At 38.7% G+C, this 23,699-nt stretch overlaps 1 protein-coding gene across 3 annotated transcripts in view; it reads right to left on the bottom strand.

Moving 5' to 3' along the window:
- Positions 1-23,699, bottom strand: part of ulk4 (unc-51 like kinase 4) — a 102,234-nt gene that overhangs the window by 48,230 nt on the left and 30,305 nt on the right. For all 3 annotated transcript variants that reach the window (XM_026185486.2, XM_026185490.2, XM_026185485.2), the window contains 4 exons: positions 22,058-22,141; positions 8,464-8,625; positions 7,654-7,839; positions 4,835-4,962 (listed from right to left, as the gene is read on the bottom strand). In XM_026185486.2, coding sequence (XP_026041271.2) covers positions 4,835-4,962; positions 7,654-7,839; positions 8,464-8,625; positions 22,058-22,141 — 560 coding nt within the window. The remainder of the gene's footprint in view (positions 1-4,834; positions 4,963-7,653; positions 7,840-8,463; positions 8,626-22,057; positions 22,142-23,699) is intronic.

Raw genomic sequence — 23,699 nt, forward strand, 5'->3', positions numbered from 1 at the left:
CACTGCCAATTTAAAAATTGAAAACAACATATTTAAAGCAGCATTTTAGAAGGAAATGCTGCTTTATTTTCCACCCTGAGGGAAATTTTATGTTTTGCTTTCCAGGATTTCTTCACACTATACCAGATCCAATTCCAAAACTTTTATTCCTCTCGTCTTTTCTTGCACAAACTATGTCAATTATAGCCAAAGTTTGGATCAAAAACCAAATCATTGATGTATACAGGGAGTGCAGAATTATTAGGCAAATGAGTATTTTGTCCACATCATCCTCTTCATGCATGTTGTCTTACTCCAAGCTGTATAGGCTCGAAAGCCTACTACCAATTAAGCATATTAGGTGATGTGCATCTCTGTAATGAGAAGGGGTGTGGTCTAATGACATCAACACCCTATATCAGGTGTGCATAATTATTAGGCAACTTCCTTTCCTTTGGCAAAATGGGTCAAAAGAAGGACTTGACAGGCTCAGAAAAGTCAAAAATAGTGAGATATCTTGCAGAGGGATGCAGCAGTCTCGAAATTGCAAAGCCTCTGAAGCGTGATCATCGAACAATCAAGCGTTTCATTCAAAATAGTCAACAGGGTCGCAAGAAGCGTGTGGAAAAACCAAGGCGCAAAATAACTGCCCATGAACTGAGAAAAGTCAAGTGTGCAGCTGCCAAGATGCCACTTGCCACCAGTTTGGCCATATTTCAGAGCTGCAACATCACTGGAGTGCCCAAAAGCACAAGGTGTGCAATACTCAGAGACATGGCCAAGGTAAGAAAGGCTGAAAGACGACCACCACTGAACAAGACACACAAGCTGAAACGTCAAGACTGGGCCAAGAAATATCTCAAGACTGATTTTTCTAAGGTTTTATGGACTGATGAAATGAGAGTGAGTCTTGATGGGCCAGATGGATTAGGCCTGTGGCTGGATTGGTAAAGGGCAGAGAGCTCCAGTCCGACTCAGACGCCAGCAAGGTGGAGGTGGAGTACTGGTTTGGGCTGGTATCATCAAAGATGAGCTTGTGGGGCCTTTTTGGGTTGAGGATGGAGTCAAGCTCAACTCCCAGTCCTACTGCCAGTTTCTGGAAGACACCTTCTTCAAGCAGTGGTACAGGAAGAAGTCTGCATCCTTCAAGAAAAACATGATTTTCATGCAGGACAATGCTCCATCACACGCGTCCAAGTACTCCACAGCGTGGCTGGCAAGAAAGGGTATAAAAGAAGAAAAACTAATGACATGGCCTCCTTGTTCACTTGATCTGAACCCCATTGAGAACCTGTGGTCCATCATCAAATGTGAGATTTACAAGGAGGGAAAACAGTACACCTCTCTGAACAGTGTCTGGGAGGCTGTGGTTGCTGCTGCACGCAATGTTGATGGTGAACAGATCAAAACACTGACAGAATCCATGGATGGCAGGCTTTTGAGTGTCCTTGCAAAGAAAGGTGGCTATATTGGTCACTGATTTGTTTTTGTTTTGTTTTTGAATGTCAGAAATGTATATTTGTGAATGTGGAGATGTTATATTGGTTTCACTGGTAAAAATAAATAATTGAAATGGGTATATATTTGTTTTTTGTTAAGTTGCCTAATAATTATGCACAGTAATAGTCACCTGCACACACAGATATCCCCCTAAAATAGCTAAAACTAAAAACAAACTAAAAACTACTTCCAAAAACATTCAGCTTTGATATTAATGAGTTTTTTGGGTTCATTGAGAACATGGTCGTTGTTCAATAATAACATTATTCCTCAAAAATACAACTTGCCTAATAATTCTGCACTCCCTGTATATGAGTGTAGTATAACACACTATTTTCAGCTTTATTTGTGTAACAGGGTAAAATAACAAAACTACATTAAATATTTAATAATATGCTTATTTTTTCTGTATTTATTACTCACAAAATACGGTCCGACCTTCAGTCAAATCAAAACCACAGACAAACACAGATTTCAGATGTTTGAATAAATTGATGAAATAGGAAGCAAAGAGGTGCTCCTCCATATAAATAGGCATACATATGAATAACTTGCAAAGTCTACTCTTTTCAATAACAAATGGTTGGTGTGGGCAATTTTTACAGGACCTCAGAAGAACTATACAGATGTACAAAGCTGAAAGAGGATGCAAAAGCACTACTAAAAATCTGAGTGTTCCTGAGTCTACAATAAGACAAACAAGCCTCATCTGTTTTTCATTATTAGATCAGAGGAAGAACAACACTGCAGAGAAAAACTACAGCTGTGAAGCATGATGGGAGCAGCATTGTGGATTGGCCTGGGCACTTTGCAATCACTGAGGGAACAATATGCTGAAAATTGTACCAAAAAGCTTACAGGAGCAGGTCAGGGCAGCAGTCCATCATGTACTGGTTAGGAGGGGTTAGGTGAAGCAACAAGTAAAAGACCACAGAGCATAAAAAGGAAATCCATACCTTAATGGGAAAAGAAAATTAATCATTAATGGCCACGTGGGCATCATAGCCTGCTGTGGCATAACCTAAAATGGGCTGTGCAATCTATACAACCCAGAAATATCTCAAACCAATTGTTGTGGAAAACTCAAAAGCACCTAGAGGAAATATTTGAAATTAGTTGCTTTCACTAATGAACAAATACATTTAATTTTACTAAACACACATTTTTTCTAAAGTACCAAGGGTACTTTCCAGCTTACATGGAGATTATTCAATACACTTAATTGAGGAGGATATTAAGTATAACTGGGTGTGGGTTTTTAGTCTAGGCAGATTGCGCTGGAATGTACTAAATTATAGGGCAGACCACACTGCATGATTATTCAGTATAGATATCTTAATAATTCTAAATCCTTCCAAAATGTTTTTCTAGCAACCATATATATAATGACCATGCATGTAATTAAATGAGCTATTCACATTCATAGCATTGCACAGTGTGTTGATAAACACAAGATGATCAGTTAATAATCAATTTACAGTTCCAATAGCATAAAGCATCATAAATTTGAGGTGCAGGGTAAATACATTTGTAATCTAATTCCCACAGTTTCTGTGCTACATAAAGGAAATCTTACACAGATGAATGAACGGATACATGAATACATGCATGAATGGTAAGAGTTGTTGACTTAAAGTTTCCATGGGTTTAATGAGTTGAGTAATAGTTAAGTATTACATGCACTTTTTCCCTCTACAGCATAGGTGTCAAACTCTGGCCCAATTACATTTGGCCCGCGAAGCCATACCAAATTACTATTAGAGCTGGCCTACTGGTATTATACAGCTAATATATATATTGTTTAGTATTAAGCTTTGCTTGTTCCATATTCAGTTTTTCAGCAAAACGTGTTTGAGTCCATAAGAAAAGATTCATTCTTATATCTGGAGGAATAAATATATTTCAATAAATATTAACGTTAGCCCGCGACTTTGATCCAGTTTTGAATTTTGGCCCACTGTGTATTTGAGTTTGACACCCCTGCTCTACAGCAACCAAAGGAGGAAAAACAGAATATATTAGCAAACTTGTCTGATTTATGTGCACTTAATGTGCTTATGATAGTCTATACTGCATTTCGCTGGCAGTTTCAGCACATCTGGAGAGAGGTGGAGTGGAGGAGAAAGGTAAAATGAAGACAACACCAGGGGAGTTAACAATGACTGGTTAGGCATTTTTGTGAAACAAACCTCTGGCCCACCACACTGAATCCATCTTTTCTTTTTAGGCAAACACAAATCGAGCATTTAGAAAATGTATGATGTAAATGTATTCATGATATGATCTGCTGGTGAAGGGCAATATATTTAGGAGGGGTCTATCACATCTGTCAGTCAGCCTGAAACTTATTATGTGGTCTGAAGTCTCTTGAAGATGCAAAAAAAAAAAAAAAAAAGAAAGTTTTTTGTGGACCTTGAATTGAGTTTATTGCCTAGAAAAGATGAAATGCTCTAAAACTGAAACAAATTCTGTGGCATGTACCATTTTGCTTCCTGTGCAGTCAGCCAGCTGTTATAACATTGGAACCAACTTGGCTGGAGTAATACATAGTCTATCTACTTAAATAGGTGTTAAGCTAACTGTTGTACATACAATAGTTTCTTCCAAGTGAACATTATTACATTGCAAAACCAAAACACAATCTTGTATTTGCCAACCCACAAAGTATACTGAAAAGGGAATTTCGTTTTAGCTGTGGTGAGGATCGGTATGAGAACACACTCTCATACTGAAAGCTACAGCTAAATAATTAAAGGGCAATCCCACCCTGAAATGGATTTCACAAATGCTACTTGTTTGTTCTCTGACAGCTCAGCCTATGTGTGAACACTGGCAACTACATTCCAGAGAAACTAATTAGCCAGTGGTCTGACAGACTGAGAGGAGTTAAGTATGAGTTTCACTGGTCTGAATCTCAGTACAGTTAGACAGTTGCAGGGTGCACAGTGAAATATGGTAAGTTAAGAAAGCAATCTCACTACCCGAAACAAGATTAATGTGTTATTAGTGTGTTGCAATACAATTCATTATAAACAATCATTCTTTAATTGACAAAACTGAATTATTATTCAAAATTGCACCATGATTGCATCTAGTTAACGTCTTTTTCAAAGCTACTACTGGGAAGGTCACACACATTACTTTCTAATTGTTTCATCTAGCAATGTGGCTCATAGAGCTGTTTATAAAGACCTGACTCATGAGATTCAACCACACACATCATACTTTGTAGTGGTTGCTCACATGGTCAGATAAAACAATATGTATATTATGATTACCTGTTTTTACACGAGTACATATTGTTGGTATGTGTGTACACTGTTGGCATGTGGATGTGTACTGTATGTTTATTTACCTGTTTTGACAGCAGTAAAGCAGTGTGTGTCTGTTGTCTTGTATGAGCAGAAGAAGCAGTAGTAATGCTTTGGCTCTTGTTATCGTAGACGGACTCTCTAGACAACGCAGCACTTTCAAAACCAAATCCTAAAAGCAAGGAAATTAAAATTATTCCTCAAACAGATTACATCCTCTGGCAACATAGCTAGTATTGTGTGTTTGTGTAGGATTATGGGAAAATGTGGTCCTGGACACATCTACTATTCTATGAATTGCAACCAGGTTTCCAAAAAAGATCAGATGCTCTGTAAGATGTAAAGAAACAAAAAAAAGCTGAACGCAACAATTTTTGTCTGGTTTTTTTACTTCAATTAATGCTCATTCTGAAGCTACACACACAGAGACAAATTAACAGCAGACAAAGTACTGTGTTACTACAGAAGATGTCAAAAGGACCACATTCTGCCACACACAAACAGACTCACTGTAAAACCAATACTTCAAGTTGACAGGTGTTTTTGGTGGTGTGCAACTGCTAATTATTCTGCTGCTGCCAAAACCCCCTCAAACCAAAACAAAACTAAGCTTTGTAATTAAGACAAAATCATATATAGTCAAAAAGTTTACAGATTTTAATATTGCTAAGAACAAATTGAAATTGAAAATGTTAATTTGGTAACATAATAAGTACTCTGGTAAATTTAAAGTTTAAAGAGAAAAAAGTACTTTGCTGTCCTAATATCACCTTATCACAAGAAACAGAAATCAACAGAAAAGAGAAAAATATCCAAACTAATAACATGTTCATTTCTTAAATTTTTTTTTCCGAAAATGTACGTATAACAAGCTAAAAATTAATCAGCCCAGACTAGACACACATACACAAACTCGCATGCCTACAGCTACAACAACTATTCACTCAGCAGCAGTAACTGGTTGGAAAACATTTTGACTGACCACCCTTCATTACCATTATCATAATCACCAGCACCACTGAATGTGTGTGTGTGTGTGTGTGTGTGTGTGTGTGTCTCAGCAATGAGAAAGCATGTGTATACATGTGTGTTTATGGAGTTACACACTAAGTTAATTAATTTCAAAAGCCCAGTAGTGTGTGCCTTGCTGATAAGTCCCACCCCACTACCCATAATGCTTTGCTGAAGTAGAAGGCTACAGCATGTTCATTCAGCCAATTAGCCTAGATACTGACACACTCAACAAATTAACGCTTCTGCTTGAGTGTACACACACACACACACAGTCACTCACTCACATGCATGTACACATACACACACACACTAACAGAGTTCTGTGTAAACAAACTCTTGGTCTGTCTGTCCTTGTGCCAAGGGAAAGTGTGGGGGGGAGGGGATTGGAGGGTGAATGCATATCATTGTATAATTAGAGCAGAGCTGAAGTACTAAGTTTGTATTCTGGTGTTAAATTGGAAATACTCAATGCAAATAAATTCAGTTCAGAGTCAATTACCAATGCTAGACTTCAAGTTAAAACCTTCAAATCAATTTCAGCTCCTCTGCCTTACCAAGATTAGCACATCACATACACACTTGATGGACTGTCTTATGAAAAATTAAATAAGCAATTCCTGACAAATTAGTTCATGAACAGTTCAGCATCAGTTCATGAAGTGTGGAAGAGAGAAAGAGAGTGGTAAAAACAGCGTGAAGACGTTAGGAATCTGAGAAGTCCAGTTTCGTTTGTTCTTGGTGTTGTTGTGTAGTTATCCAGGAGTGTTTGTATCCCTCAGCCACTGTGTAAAACTCTCTAATTAGAGACATTCCTCACATGAACTAAAAATCAACGCTTTCCTTGTAGTGATGTTACCACCAAATCATCTGTCAAATAATGCTCTAGCAATTTTACCACAATGGTTGTTTGTGTCTAGGTTTCTGAGACACACTTTTTTTGTTGCTATACATTAAAATATACACTCACCCAATACTTTATTAGGTACACCTCGCTAATAATAGGTTAGACACATTCTTACATTCAGAAATGCTTTCATTGTTTGTGGCACTGATTTATATAGAGTTTATATAGTGAGCCAAGAAAATACGCTCTACACCATTACACCAAAAAACATTCTTTCACATTGTTTACGCCAAATTCCTACTTTACTCTACTCAAAACACTGGATCTACAAATTGTGGAAAATTATTCTGAAAATGTTCCACAAGTTGTACAATTCCAAATATTGTGATTAGCTCATCAACTCCAGTACATAATATCATCAAAGGCTTCTGAGAATTGGAAAAAATCTCTATGTCTAAGAGACAAGGCTGAAAATCAATATTGGATGGTGCTCTTCATGCCCAATACAGTTCTCTCTCATGGAAATAACTGCATGGTCTCAGGAACACTTCCAGAACCACAGTTCACTGTGTCATCAACAAGTGCAGGTTAAAGCTCTGTCATGCAAAGAAGCAGTGAACATGATCCACCACCTTCTGTGAGCCAAAGCTCATTTAAAATGGACTGAGGCAAACTGTTCTGTGGTGTGGTGTGTTCTCAGATTAAACAGTTAATAAGTCTTCTTTGTTTTATTCTCAATAAAATACAACTTTATGAGATTTGCAAATCATTCACCCAGGGAAAACATGAAAATTCCACACAGAAAGGCCCCATCCAGATGTTGGAGATGAACCCAGGACCTTCACCGTGCTGTTCATATTTTTATAGGTTTACATGCCTAACTGTACAGACGTGTTGCCATGTGACTATCAAATTAAATATTTGTGTTAAGAAGCCGTTAACCGGTGTACCTAATGCTGTGGTTTGTACGTGTAGCCGGACGTGTTACACAAGTGATACACATACCCTGTTCTGTGTTACACGGTGTGTTTGAGTGCATGAGGTGAGCAAGGCAGCGGCCACAGCAGTGAGCAGGTGCTGCTGGACCCGGGCTCCTGCACCCCCTATGCCCTCCAAGATGGCTGCTGGACCACAGGTGTCAATTACTGATAGGAAGATTGCTGGGACCACCCGGGTAAGCCTAGAAAGAGACTGGAAAAACAGAAAAAGATACACACACACACACACACACACACACACACACACACACACACACACACACACACACCGAGAGATAATGTACGCTCCTCTGTAACATAGCACTGAAATTCCTTGCCATTAGTGAAGGAACAAGTGTCCAGTGATGCATATTATGGAATAACAAATGACTGTGTCATTAAGAAAAACATTAATATGGTTCAAAGCCTGACAGTGGGTGATGTGGGATATCTAATGCTTAACATGGCCTGAATTAATACACAGTCCATCATAATAAAGTGGGTAGAGAAAGTTGGTATAGTTTCAGAAAGTATGTGGTTTGTGACGCATCATAATAAAGTAGTTGATATTCATTACTTGTGGTTCACTAGGAGAATCGCATCAGAATTAATTATTTTTTAGCAGACTATAACAGCAATACAAGAAATTCAGTCAGTCAAGCACATTTGGCTGCTTTAACTTTGTGTAATATATACAGCTGGTGCAAATAAGTTTGTGAAATCAGCTTGAATTATTCAAAGTCAACTAGTATTAATCACTTTTTTTTTTACTATATCTTTATAGCTCTTACAAAGTTAGCTGTACATCTATGATATATCTTTATATATGTGAGCTTACAGAAATAGCAGTGACTCTGACAGCCTCCACAGTGGAGTGAGTGAACAGGTACCACAGGGCGGCGCCTATCTCTGTGGTGACCAGGTGATGGGAGGGACCAGACAGCACTGTTGATATGTTCTCTATTGCTTTTGCTGCCATATGATGAACTGTAGTGTCATCCTGAAAGACAAACATAAATGTATTTCTAAATCATGTATATCAGCTCTGACATAGAGATCAGCTAACCGCACTGGGACTAGACGAGGTAATGTATAATTTAAGTATGTAGCATATAGTAAAATGATCAAATTAAGGTGGCACTGACTACACTACCAACTACACTTATAATAACAGGCTAGTGACAAAAACCTCAACAGTTGTCCTTCAGCAAAGACAAAGAATACCAAGCAGAAACACTTAGAAACATAAACAGAGACAATACAGAAAGAAAAAGTTGTTGTTTTACTACTGCCTGTGCTAGAAGCAATTTGTGTGCCAGCACAATCAACTGGTGAAGGTCACACATGTGTAAAGCTAAGCTTTCATACTGGTGTGCATCTTAATAGCAGAGTATATTATAATGATAAGGGTTCAGCATTTTCTGGTTGATTGTTAAATTCAACACCCAAAACCCGATTACTGAAAAATGTGGCCACGATGTACAAAAAAAGTAATAAAATCACAAACTGACAATTAGATTAGCTCTCAGTGACATCTCAGTACAAAACGGAGACCGAAGTTGTGCGTATGTATGAGTGAACTTGTGTATTAACGTGTTTGTGTGCATATTCGATGTGTATACTGTATGTGCCCACACACCTTTGCTTCAGTAGAGAATAGTTGTCAGTGTTCAGACAATGGGCTAATGAAATGTCTGTCGCTGAGGAAATTAGTTTTCCAGGAATGTCATTGTGGAGAAAGCCAGGAAGTAGAACAGAAGTGATTGCCTCTGTCAAGTTATTATTGTGTTTCACTGTGTTACATCATTTACACGCAATCTCCCTAGATATGGGATACGATAGAGCCTATTCATACAAAAACAGCTAATAATATTTTGTGGTAAAGGCTCATATGAACAGCTGAAACATTTATTTCACTCTGGAAATGTATTATGTTAATTCTGAAAAACACATCAGTTTATACTTAAAAGCTGTTGTACAGTTCACAAAGTCAACACTTTTGTTTATAAAGTAAGTATAAATAATGCGATACTTAAGACAAAGTCGAAACAATAACAGTGATACTGGATACAAAAAATATTTTTTTCCCTCAAAAACAACTGAACTCATATCATGTCAGTTTGAAATGATGTTCACATTAGACCTAAGTTGAAGCAAGTTTTTACATAATGTGCTCTGACTGTGTCAAAGAATATCCTTTGGTCCCAAAATACAATAACAACATTTTGTATTAATCCTCTCTTGAAAAAAAGGATAAATCATTTGGCTTCTGTTCATCACAAAATGGCAAAATGTAATTTTAGGTGTTAAAAAGTTTGCTGTCTCGTGGACACATTTACCTGTGACATTGAAGAAAGCATCTGTGATCAGGCTGCAAGCCTTGGTTATTTCATGTCATACATCACATACAACATACAACAAGTATATGGAAACAAAATCAAGACTAATATCTTAAATAGATGACCTATTAATCCAATATAGAACATCACATTGCACTATTCACCACCAAGAGACTATGTTGAACAACGACATAATGAATCCTCTGGCACCCCTCCGGGAACCAGTAGAATGGTCTGTTCCAGCATTCCCCAGGCCGTGTGGGCCAGCTCACTAATGAGCCCACGGGGGAGCACCCACTGTCTGTGTGTTTAATAGACTGTAGCCCTGCCAAGAACTACACAGAGAAGAGGAGGGGTGTTAAAGACAAAGAGTGAGAGAGATAGAGTGAGAGAGATATCCTTATATGTGGTAAGAAACAAGTTGCTAATGCAAGAAATTCCATCATTATGATGCAGAGAGAAATACAGCAGAAAGAGAAAAGAGTAAGTCATTCGCACTATAATGTCTCCCAGTATAAGTACTCTCATTATATTATCCTTATAACTCTAGTTAGACTTTACATTCCCAGAAAGGTAAGCTCAAATAAATTAGTAAGTAACATTTTTACAATTTTTTTTACAATAATCTGGGTATATGACCAATAAAAATATTTTTGCTCATTTTGTTCTACAGTGGGGCAAAAAAGTATTTAGTCAGCCACCGATTGTGCAAGTTCCCCCACCTAAAATGATGACAGAGGTCAGTAATTTGCACCAGAGGTACACTTCAACTGTGAGAGACAGAATGTGAAAAAAAAATCCATGAATCCACATAGTAGGATTTGTAAAGAATTTATTCGTAAATCAGGGTGGAAAATAAGTATTTGGTCAATAACAAAAATACAACTCAATACTTTGTAACATAACCTTTGTTGGCAATAACAGAGGTCAAACGTTTACTATAGGTCTTTACCAGGTTTGCACACACAGTAGCTGGTATTTTGGCCCATTCCTCCATGCAGATCTTCTCGAGAGCAGTGATGTTTTGGGGCTGTCGCCGAGCAACACGGACTTTCAACTCCCGCCACAGATTTTCTATGGGGTTGAGGTCTGGAGACTGGCTAGGCCACTCCAGGACTTTCAAATGCTTCTTACGGAGCCACTCCTTTGTTGCCCGGGCGGTGTGTTTTGGATCATTGTCATGTTGGAAGACCCAGCCTCGTTTCATCTTCAAAGTTCTCACTGATGGAAGGAGGTTTTGGCTCAAAATCTCACGATACATGGCCCCATTCATTCTGTCCTTAACACGGATCAGTCGTCCTGTCCCCTTGGCAGAAAAACAGCCCCATAGCATGATGTTTCCACCCCCATGCTTCACAGTAGGTATGGTGTTCTTGGGATGCAACTCAGTATTCTTCGTCCTCCAAACACGACGAGTTTGTAAAGAATTTATTTGTAAATCAGGGTGGAAAATAAGTATTTGGTCACCTCAAACAAGGAAAATCTCTGGCTCTCACAGACCTGTAACGTCTTCTGTAAGAAGCTTTTCTGTCCCCCACTCGTTACCTGTATGAATGGCACCTGTTTGAACTCATCATCTGTATAAAAGACACCTGTCCACAGCCTCAAACAGTCAGACTCCAAACTCCGCCATGGCCAAGACCAAAGAGCTTTCGAAGGACACCAGGAAAAGTATTGTAGACCTGCACCAGACTGGGAAGAGTGAATCTACAATAGGCAAGCAGCTTGATGTGAAAAAAATCTACTTTGGGAGCAATCATCAGAAAATGGAAGACATACAAGACCACTGATAATCTCCCTCGATCTGGGACTCCACGCAAGATCTCATCCCGTGGGGTCAAAATGATCATGAGAACGGTGAGCAAAGATCCCAGAACCACACGGGGGGACCTGGTGAATGACCTGCAGAGAGCTGGGACCAAAGTAACAAAGGTCAACATCAGTAACACACTACAACGGCAGGGAATCAAATCCCGCAGTGCCAGACGTGTTCCGCTGCTGAAGCCAGTGCATGTCCAGGCCCGTCTGAAGTTTGCCAGAGAGCACATGGATGATACAGCAGAGGATTGGGAGAATGTCATGTGGTCAGATGAAACCAAAGTAGAACTTTTTGGTATAAACTCAACTCGTCGTGTTTGGAGGACGAAGAATACTGAGTTGCATCCCAAGAACACCATACCTATTGTGAAGCATGGGGGTGGAAACATCATGCTATGGGGCTGTTTTTCTGCCAAGGGGACAGGACGACTGATCCGTGTTAAGGACAGAATGAATGGGGCCATGTATCGTGAGATTTTGAGCCAAAACCTCCTTCCATCAGTGAGAACTTTGAAGATGAAACGAGGCTGGGTCTTCCAACATGACAATGATCCAAAACACACCGCCCGGGCAACAAAGGAGTGGCTCCGTAAGAAGCATTTGAAAGTCCTGGAGTGGCCTAGCCAGTCTCCAGACCTCAACCCCATAGAAAATCTGTGGCGGGAGTTGAAAGTCCGTGTTGCTCGGCGACAGCCCCAAAACATCACTGCTCTCGAGAAGATCTGCATGGAGGAATGGGCCAAAATACCAGCTACTGTGTGTGCAAACCTGGTAAAGACCTATAGTAAACGTTTGACCTCTGTTATTGCCAACAAAGGTTATGTTACAAAGTATTGAGTTGTATTTTTGTTATTGACCAAATACTTATTTTCCACCCTGATTTACCAATAAATTCTTTACAAATCCTACTATGTGGATTCATGGATTTTTTTTCACATTCTGTCTCTCACAGTTGAAGTGTACCTCTGGTGCAAATTACTAACCTCTGTCATCATTATAGTTGGGGGAACTTGCACAATCGGTGGCTGACTAAATACTTTTTTGCCCCACTGTATAAAGAGGCCCGTAATATGATGGAAACTGTTCAGAAAAGAGCTTGAAGGGTTAACAAGCATTAACAAGACTAAACTAAAGAAACACACTTTTACTTGTCATGTCTTTGAACATATGGAGTCATAAGATGGTCAGGCTGGAATATGAACCACTCTGTAAACAATTTCTCCAGAAGCTATTTAGAGTTGGGTGTTTCAATTAGGTAAATGAGATCAGAAGACTATATCACCAACTCCTATAACAAAATAAATAAATAAATAAATTGTTTTAAATAAGAAAAAGTCACAAAAGTAACTAGTGTTTGTCAAATCACTGCTTTCCATTTTTTTCCAAACACCTCTAGGCTGATACTCTGAGACAAAAATGTATAACATCATGTATGGAGAAGAAAAAAAAAGGAGACGCACACCATCACCAAAATATCATCCCAACTGTGAACCATGGTGGATGGAGCATTATGAGAACAAAATGATGCAACTAGACATTAACCTAAAGTCAGTACCCTGATTTTAACTGACTGACATCTTCTGCACATGAAGGTTGTTCAGCTAAGACAGGCCGTAATGGGAATGGCCCCAAGATCCTCCTCATTGTTGTGGAAATATCTACAGGAAGTGTCTGATTGAGGTTGTTGCTGCTAAAGGAGGTTCTACCACCGACTAAAGTTAATTTTCCCCTTTCAGGCCTGTACTGTTAGTAATAGCTCAATGTGTTCAGTGAAGACATGAGGAGTACAGTGCTTTGTATGTTAAATGAGTAATCACACTGCTTTTGTAATTGTGACTTCCACAAAGATCAGACAGCATATTGGTGGGGGGTTAATTTACTGTGCACTCTTCAAGGTAATCCACCCTCCTTAATGCTACTGCTGCCACTTGTGAGACAATAAAAGATATACTAGGGATTTGTTTTTCAAATGTAGAGTAAGAACTATATACCAGAGCTATACCTATGGCCGAGCCTAATGTATTTTAAAATCTGGAACTATATCACCACTTATCACCATCCCATCACCACTTAGTTTCATGAGGCAAGCAGAAGATATAAAGGAGGCGTCACCCTCCATTTAAAATGACTTTTGCATCACGCCTCCTAAAAGAAAAACAAAATAATGGGAAAAAAATCCCTTAAGGCATTTTGCGATGCCAAATATTGTAACACTTATAAATGATCAGCAGAGTAAGGTGAGAATTTGGAAGTTACAAATAGACAGTAGCTCAGCATTTGTAGAAACTGTGCTTAGATGCAATCAAGCCTGCTTGTATTGATGTCCAAGATACAAAATGTTTTGTGAGCAATTTTCTTAAATACTATCTGATATGAATAATACTATTACGATTTACACGGTGAAGTTCAATCCTTTAGTATTTTTTTTTTTAGGTATATACTGAAAATATATGTACGGCACATGCAACACAACAAGGTTTTTAGAAACTGACTGAAGTCTCAGAGAGTTATGACTTCAACTGCAGTCTTTACAAGCACTAGGAGGAGCAGATTAACTGCTTTATTCTTCCAGCGGTAACTGCTGTTCAAAGAACATCAACTGTATATGTAGCTCCAAGACAGAGAGGTAAAGCTAATCCATATTTGTAAACGTAACCTCAGATATATTCTGTCAGCAGTGTTGGGGAGTAACGGAATACATGTACCGCCGTTACGTATTTAAAATACAAAATATGAGTAACTGTATTCCGTTACAGTTACCGTTTAAAAAGGTGGTATTCAGAATACAGTTACTTTGTTGAAATAAATGGATTACACTGCGGTACTTTCCTGTTTCATTTTGTCGCGGGTCAGGACTGTTTGGGTTTTGTTTGACAGCTACGTTCTGTTGTTCCAGGCGGCAGCGCTACGGTTGCCATGGTTACAGGGCGACGCTCTCTCTCTCTCTCTGCGACTGTGTGTTTCCTGGGTGAGAGAGCGCCTTTTCATTGTTGTTGTTGTTGTTGTTGTGCTAAGCTAACAGGCAGAATGCTACAAGCATAGCTCTGAAGAATGTAGCATCATGGGCAGTGTAGTCCGTGTTGCAGGGAGAATGGACTGCCATACACATTATGTGTCTGTGAGCGAGGAGGGAGAAAAAGGGGAGTGGAAAGGTAGGAGTTGTCATCGAGGAAAAACGGGAGCTGGAAGCATGTAAATATAATAATAACCACTGCAGCCAAGCTATTAAGACTCGACTGTACACCGTGTTCGTGTTTCCCTCCGAAAACAATAAGTTCCGTTGGAGCAGTCTTTCAACGCCTCTCTCTGTCTCTCGCAAGTAAAGTTGACCCACACAACAAAGTAAAGCTAGTTTTCGGCTACGAGCCGATAGGGACCCCGCCGTATTAGTCAGAGGTCCCTTTACTACAGTTCGGAGTCGCGGACCTTCAGTAATAGTAATAAATCACACGGCAATAGTACATTCACGTTGTTGTAAAAAGCATGATAATATATTAAGTAATCCAAAGTATTCAGAATACGTTACTGTCATTGAGTAACGTAACGGAATACGTTACAGAATACATTTTGGGGCATGTATTCTGTATTCTGTAATGGAATACATTTTAAAAGTAACCTTCCCAACACTGTCTGTCAGTAACAAACTATGACTTGCATCACCATTGGACACACAGCAGCACTCAAGATAGATTTAGCCCCCACCTTGACATCTTGCCCAACAACAGTTTGGCATGTGGAGGGGCTGGGGATCAACTATTAGCCATGCTCTAACACATGAGACCACAGATGCAATTATAGGTAGACTACTAAAGGCATATGTTACAATTTAGTGTGTGCCATAGTATTTCACTCAAAAAGAAAAATGTCAACTTCTTGGTTCTGAGTTAAAGAACTGATGAAATAATTAGGTTGGGAAAATGTGGTATACTAAGCCTCATTCTATCAATAATTCTATGAGCTATTAAAATTCAGAATCAAGTTGCAACTGCCAGAGTCATTATACTGGTAATTGGAATGACAGCACTGCAATTTCACTTCATGACCTCAGCTGACAAGACAAGACAATGCTCTTTGCTTGTTCTAGTTTACAGACACCAGGGATGTGTTTGGTATATTCTGGTATCCTCTTTTGCTGTGTTGGACTAAATCAGAGATACAGGGCTTTGAATTCCAAAACATGTACTAATATTAATTATATTTCTAGCATTATCGGCTATTGCTTAAGTTATTGTTAGTTATTGTTAAATTAAAAAGTGTAGTTTACTGGTTGAACAGGTGAACCACATGCCAGAGGGCATAAGGCTCACCTGCTGAGGCCCAGGTTCAAGTCTGCCCCAGGCTATTTCCTGTGTGTCATTCCCCCTACTTTCTCTCCCCCTTTCTTGTCTACTGTACTGTCCTGTCCCCCCAAAAGTAAAAATGCACAAAAATGAATAAAACATTTCACAAATTCCAAATCATTGACAGATTAAAATACAATTGATTCTGACCTTAGAAGAGGTTACAGAGTTTATTGGGAAAATAGATTCATGATCTCGGGTAAAACTTACAAAGCTAGACCAAAGGTTTTCTTTTGATCTGTAGTATAATAGCAGTATAATAACTGTAAAAATAAAAGAAACAAAATGTTAAGATGATTAATTCAGCTTTCCAGGAGTGCATTGGCCAGATCTAACACAAGCAACAGGAAAGCAAAGCATAAGAATTTAAGTTTGTAAGGTTTAAACTCAGAATTACCAAAAATAAAAACAATCGGTTTCATCAGAAATCAATATGACTAACTGGCTTTATGGCAAGTAGTTTAAACTTTAAAAAAAATCTCCCTTTTTCCACAGAAAGATTTATGTGCTTTGAACCCCTGGCAAAATAAAAAGAACAAGAAATTCAAATGAAAGAGTTCAAAGGCTGGGGTGATACTGAACAATAAAACCCTGTCTTTAAATGTTGATCAGTGGATTAGATTTATATCCAAACATGTTTGCACCTGTCTGCTGAGTCTGAAGTACAAAGACAAGCAGATCAGAAAAACTAAATCACTTTCTTGAGTTGAAATCTTGTGCATGTTTAAGCACACTTTTTCACGTTTCATGTGGTTTCTCTTTCCATTTAAAATCCTTTAGAAGCCAGTGCACCTGGTTTTGAATAAGCCCCCATGGCAGCAACGCAGACATTGTCTACTGACCTCGCACACTACACATCTAACACCCCAAAGAGAAACACAGGCTTGTAGACAAACAGGTAAACATCGAGGAACAAAGGCTTATAAGCTGACTTGGACAAAATAGCTGACAGGAGAAAAAATTTATGCACAAGTAATAGAGATGTGGGAAAGGACCGATTAGGTGGGAAAACCAATATGTCACAAAAAAAAGAAAAACATACCGGTACATATTAAATATAGCTGCAAGCACTGAGGAGGGGGCAAGAGGTTCAATAGGCCACTGTCACTGAGGCAACTTGATCCGGTTAATAGCCTGGATGGAAGCATGTTATGGGGACGCTTGTTGCAGCACCTCCAAATGGTCAAATCATACAATTTTCTTCACCTTTATGTCAACAAAAGGAAATTTGAAGATACTACTTCTCATCTCACAGCTTTGTGCCAAATTTGACTGGCTGGGTATCTCTGCCAATTTTGCCAAAACTTGAAAATAAATAAATAAATATAACCATGCAAATAATTTAATTTAATTAAAGTTTTGGGGGGGTTTTGTAAAGAAAATTAAGTATTGCATGAACTGAAGTAGTGCTCTGAACTCCACTTGATCAAATGAAGCCAACGGTACATCATTGCTAAAACTCAAACATATGTTTTACCTAATAATTATGTAAAGAACTATTAGCGAAACCAATCAGACCCACTGTGGTGTGGTGAGTTTCAATCGTGAGTTTCATGAGATTTCAGTCAAACAGGAAGCAAAAATGTTTCCTTTCCTTCCCCAAAAAAAACCAAAACCAAAAACAAACAAAAAAAAAAAAACATGAAGATGCACATTTCCTTGGCAGTTTTACAATTCAGTGAGACACCATCTCAACTTGGCACATGAGCTTCATCCCAGCAACAACATAGAAATCTCTTGGTCCAGACTGGGATAAGCAAAAGAACCTCTATGCTAATGATTTCTCCCAAAGCTACTTGAAGTCAGATCCTCCAGTTAAAGGAGACTTTAAAAAAAAGTCTTACAGTGTGTCTTGTGAAAGTCTAGTCTTCTCAAGAGCCATACCTGACAGGGCCTTAGAAGAAGCATAATAAGGATTCAGAAAGCTGGAAATGCTACATATCGAAGCAAGCATGTGCTCACAGTTAAAATCAACAACAGAATTACTGAAAAAGATGATTATTCATTTTTTGCAAAGTAAGACAAGTCAGAGTGACCAATCCAAGTTGAGACTGAGTAGCCTAAGTGGAGGGTTGTTGAGTTTCTTAAGTACCAACACTGTGCCAGGCTGTTATGGTGAAGGGAGACCCAAGTGTAAAATCAAAGCTGTCCATTTATCAGTTGAGCTATGTTCAGTAGTTATAAGTGCTGAGTGTTGACCAAAGAAATGAGATGAAGAATTTCAGACATGTTCTGTCAGCAGGAGGCACTGGAGCAGACCAGGACATGCTGGAGAACATCTCTTGGATGACCTGGGAACCTCAAAGTGTTCCCAGGTGGAGAGACGAAGATCTGGGTTTCTCTGCTTAAACTACGCCTCGTAGACTCGACTACTACTACTAGCTACTAGCAGCAGTAGCAGAAAATGGATGGATGCATGGATAAATGGAGGGATCGATTTTCCAGACTGAGATCTGAGTAATTATTCAGTGTATTCATCCAAAGACTGAGATGTACATCTCTGTATGTTGTTAGTAAAGTCAGATTGTGTTTGTTTCTAATTGTGCTTAAGGCAGAACTATTGGTCATTAAAAATACATTACTTTTTTTTAATTGCAAGCTTTTAATTTCAGGTAGATACATCTGGATCCTTTTACTCAGGCAGGAACCTTCCATCTAATTGTAAAGCTAGCAAGGAGTGCCCTAAATCACTGTGCCAAATTTCAAACCTTTTTTTTTTTTACCCCAAAAGAGTTAAAGGCTCGATTATACATTATTGTTTTTCTTAGACAAAGGGGAAAAAAAGTAAAGATAATATAAACTTAAGTTATACTCCGTCATATGTTGGCCTATTTTTCTTCATTTTTTGTTCATTAAAAATGGGGATTAATTCTAAAAAAGGATTCTGAAGAATACGATGAGTAAGTATCCATTATTATATAACACATTTACTAACATTAACGCTAGGTGTGTGTGTGTGTTCATGCATATACAATGGTCATCCTATGTTAGACAAAAGGGTAGGGCCCACGACATCCCCCTCTGGTCTCCTCTCCTTTGTGGAAGATAGTGTTAAATCATTAATAGGCCCACCACCGCTGTGTGTATGTATGTTTGTATGTAAGGATCCATGTGTGTAAGGGGGAGTTCTGCCTTTGGCCCCGTGGCTTCTATCACTGCAATACTGTTCACACATCACTTTTTTTGCACACACGCGCACACGCACACATATATTCACACATACACTTTTCATCTTAGGCAGTTGAAGCATCATCTTGTTCAGACTCATAAATAATTTCCTGTAGCTCAGTCTGGCCTGGAAACCTGCCTTTCACTCCATGCCATCCACTCCCCCTGTCCAACTACAACTTTCTCTCTTTCTCCCTGCCATCTCCACCCCCTTCCCCACTACACTGATCCTTCTTTCTTCATTTCTGTCAGTCCCCATTTCCTCCACCATATCGCTCTACTGACAAAACCAACAAATTGGCTCTGTGCCTTAGCTACTAAAAATATTTCATCTAAAAACGAATTAGCTATACTGATCAATATTTTTATATAAAAACTGGACCAAATCTAGCCTTATATGTGACAGAATTGTCAGCTAGTCTCATATTGTCTTCACTTTGCTTTCCTTAGGGTAAGGGATTCAATAAACCTTAAAGAAATCAATAGAGACCATCTGTCTAGATCTAAATTCACATTTTTTGACATTTAAGACAACACTGATGCCATGGGAGCAGCTCATTCTTTTATATGGGGTGCGTGTACTCTCTATTTTTGGCTATTTCATCATGGGTTAACAGGTCACCCCTGTCAAGCAAAATTCAACTTTACTCAATAGCCTGTTGTAGCTCTCTCTCCATCAACCTTCTCGCAGCTAAGCCATTAAACACTTCAATTTTTAGCTTATTTTGTTCACATGGCAGGCTTAAGCTCTTCCCATAGTTAAACAGACTGCAAAGGTCATTCAGAAATCTCTAGTTTGCTTATATTTAAACAGTTCATGTCAGATTTGTGTTGTTTTTGCCAGGCCTTTACGTGACTAACTGGAGTACAATTGCAGCCAAAACTTCTGATATTTAGTGGAACTGTTTTCTATATCCATTCAATATTTCATATGCCACTAACTGTCCCAAAAAGGAGGATGCTTTAAATCTCATGGTCAAATTCTGCATCATTTTTTTTCTCTAAACCTACTTTTAGAAGTTGTAGAGAAAGAGCTAAGATAGAAACTTCATCTGTGCACAACCTGAAGTTAAAGCAACATCTAAACCAGATGTGGCTTTGTATTCTTCATCATGACATTTGTGATGGGGTACTTGGTAAAGTTTCCTCCTAATGACTTTTTTTGGTGCATCATCTCTGCATGGTGGAAAAATACTGCTAAAGCTTACTGCAACCACAATGAACCGCAATTTTTTTCATTTTCACAGTTTTCCTTAAGAGGACCTTATTAAAGATTTTGGAAATTATAATATGGAGGTGTTTTAATATAGCCTTAACTTGATTTATAAACATCAGTTAACTTAAAGCTCCTCAGTCAATTGCTTAGAAAGCCCATGGCAGTTCTCAACCTATTCAACACGTTTTAGTGCTTCACTGAAATTGTTAATCAAGTTTTACTGTTTAACAAGTAAAAGAAAATAAAGCAACAAAACAAGTATTTTGCCCATAGGTGCCCAAACAAGGATTTGTATCTCAAACATCCAACCATATAATGTGACCACTATCTCTCCAATAATTGTAAAACCCATGAGACAAAGTTCGCCCAAATAGACAGCTCTGTAACGTGATGACAAATATTATTCTACTGGAAAAACAGCTCGTCAGGGAAAGGGAGACTGGGAGGAGAGAGAAAATGGAGTGTGAGAGGGAGAGATGGAAAAAGAGTGAGGCAGGTTGGGTCTTAGGATGAGTGTCTGGTCCCTAAGGCTGTGTGTGAGTAGTGTGTGTTTCCATCAGCATACTCTCTCAGCTCAATAATGATAAATAAGTCAACCTTCTCTCTCCTCCCCTACACCCCTCTCCTCGCTCCTGTCACACACACACACACACACGCACACGCACCTCTTCTCTGTTCATCTACCCCCCTACACTCCCAGTGGTAATGAAGCAACAGTAGGTACTAGCTGACAACTGTGCAGACCGGTTTCATCTATATTCATTCTGCTATAGTGGGCCACCACAGCAAGACCCTTTCTGCACCTGAGAGACAAAACAACATCCATCCATCTCCTTCTTTCCTTTTACCTGTTCACTGTATATCACTGTCTACCAAATGTGTCCCTAATCCGTGGGAAAAGGTCACCGTGTAAAAATACTAGAAAGAAAAACACTGTATATTTCTTTATGTGATGTGGGAGCAATTTCTTAATAGACATGCTTCAAAAAGCACAAGCCCATTTCTAATCTTTATTTTAGTGTTAAATCAACTACAGTCTTATAAGTTCACTTTAAAAACAAAACAGTAATTTAAACTGGCAAAGTAAGAAAAAGGGATGAAATAAGACAGAAAAAGAAAAAAGTGAAAGAAAAAATTGCAAAAAGGAAAGAAGTATCTACATTTCTACTTGTGTTTCTGCTCCATCTACTGTATATGTGTGTCTGGAGGGTCCTAATTGCTGCTGAGGTCAGACTGCTGAGCAGTAAAGGGTTGTGTTTGATGCAGGTAAGAGTGCGAATGCGCACATGTGTGTGTGTGTGTGTGTGTGTGTGTGTGTGTGTGTGTGTGTGTGTGTGTGTGTGTGTGACTGCTCTGCATGCCCTTGACTTGCAGCTGGCAAACAACGCTTTAGGCCCCCACAGCTGCCTCATCATTACAGTTCACAGGGATCCCCTGCCACACACTCTTGCGCACACACACACACACACACACACACAGTGAGAGAGACTTAGTCACAGCTACACAGGCACAGACAAACAGACACATGCAGACATACACAGAGACACTCACCCCTTCCCGCAGGCTCCTCATTAAGCCAGTGTAGGCGGCAGCGGGAACGAACCACAGTCCCTCTGGGGAGCCTCTCTTCTTCTCCTGATAGAGAGGCATAGAAAAGAGAGGGAGAAAGGGTGAGAGAAGAGAGATGGAGGGGATACAGTAAAGGGAGGAGGGGGCAGTGGAGGAGTAGAGTGGGAGTCAGAGAAAGGCAGAGTGTAGGAGATGCGGAGTGCAGCAGAGAGGAGTTGAGGAAAGGGTAAGAAAAGGGTGCAAAAGGAGCCAGGGCATCTTTATTACTTAACTGCATTTGCAATACTCAAATTAAGACTTTTTCCATCAAAATATTTTAAAAATATAGGAACAAGGTACATGTGAGTATTTAAATAGTGTTTTTTCATTGACTATTTAAGAAACAATCTGTTATCTATTAGTATTAGTAGTAAATGACATTTCAAAAAATAGTTGAAATAATGTGTTACAACTTCCTATGGACTAGGCTGATGGTTTTGGTTGCTCTGTCAAACCATAAACTCACACATAATTCTGAATAATCCTGAAATTATCATGTATTTTATATTAATCTGGGAAATCTAGTATGGTATTTTTTCCTGTGAATGTTCAGTCATCAAAATGTTGCCACTGTATTTTCAGTTATTCACATGATCATATGTTTACCATTTACTTCTTATCCTGACAAAATAGGCTTTACATTTATATTGTCTTACTAACTGTCTTAAAATCCACAAAATTGAGATAAATTCAACAATAATTCAACTTTTTTTTTTATCAAACAATTCTCTGTTCCATTGCAATTGTATAGGCTCTAGGCTACATCTAACCTTGAGGATAAAGTCAGCACTGGAGGCTATAGCTAATCGTTGTCATTGACTGGGGCTGCAGGAGAGTAAAGAAGATCATTTTACCAGGGGACACTTACAGAGCCATTCCACATTACTCAAACTGTTTCTCCTGCCATTATAGAGACAAAGTGGGTCCACATGGCTGGTAGAGCTCAGATCCATGAAGGATTTTCATCTGAACTGTTTGTAATTAAGACATTTGCTTTCACTAATGCTGCTAAATTAACTTAACTATTCATTAAGGTGTTAAAGACAGTCGTGTACTGTTAGCTGACAGCATGAGACAACAAAACACCCAATTTTACTTACTATTTAAAATCAGTCTGATAATATGTTAATTCATCCTTGTAAAGCCCAATAAGGATATAGGTTTTTATGGTGTTTTTTTTTTTCAAGGGTATATCTAGCCTCAAGAACACAGGAAGCAATGTAGCTGACACTAAGCAGAAAACCTATCAGATCATCAGACCGCCAACCTTGAGACTCTAAAAACAGTCCAAAAAAATAAAAAAAACGACTGTGTTTTTGGAGCTCTGATTCTTAAACTGGCATGAAATGAAAAAACGTCAAGGTTAAAACACGTTTTCATGGAGGGGTCCTTTTAAAGAAGTTGACTCAGAGAAATGTTGTGGATATATGCACTCAACATCATGAAACCAAAAAGAAGTTAATTTGAAACACTTGAATTAGTTTGTGACTTTTCAAGACAATGAATATACCCACCAAAAACTTTATTTAATTATGCTGCATTCAAGAGAAATTGAGTTTTGAAAAGATAAACGTGACCATTTCAG

This window comes from Astatotilapia calliptera, chromosome 11 (genome assembly GCF_964374335.1).
Source record: "Astatotilapia calliptera chromosome 11, fAstCal68.1, whole genome shotgun sequence".
In the NCBI taxonomy this organism is placed as follows: Eukaryota; Metazoa; Chordata; class Actinopteri; order Cichliformes; family Cichlidae; genus Astatotilapia; species Astatotilapia calliptera.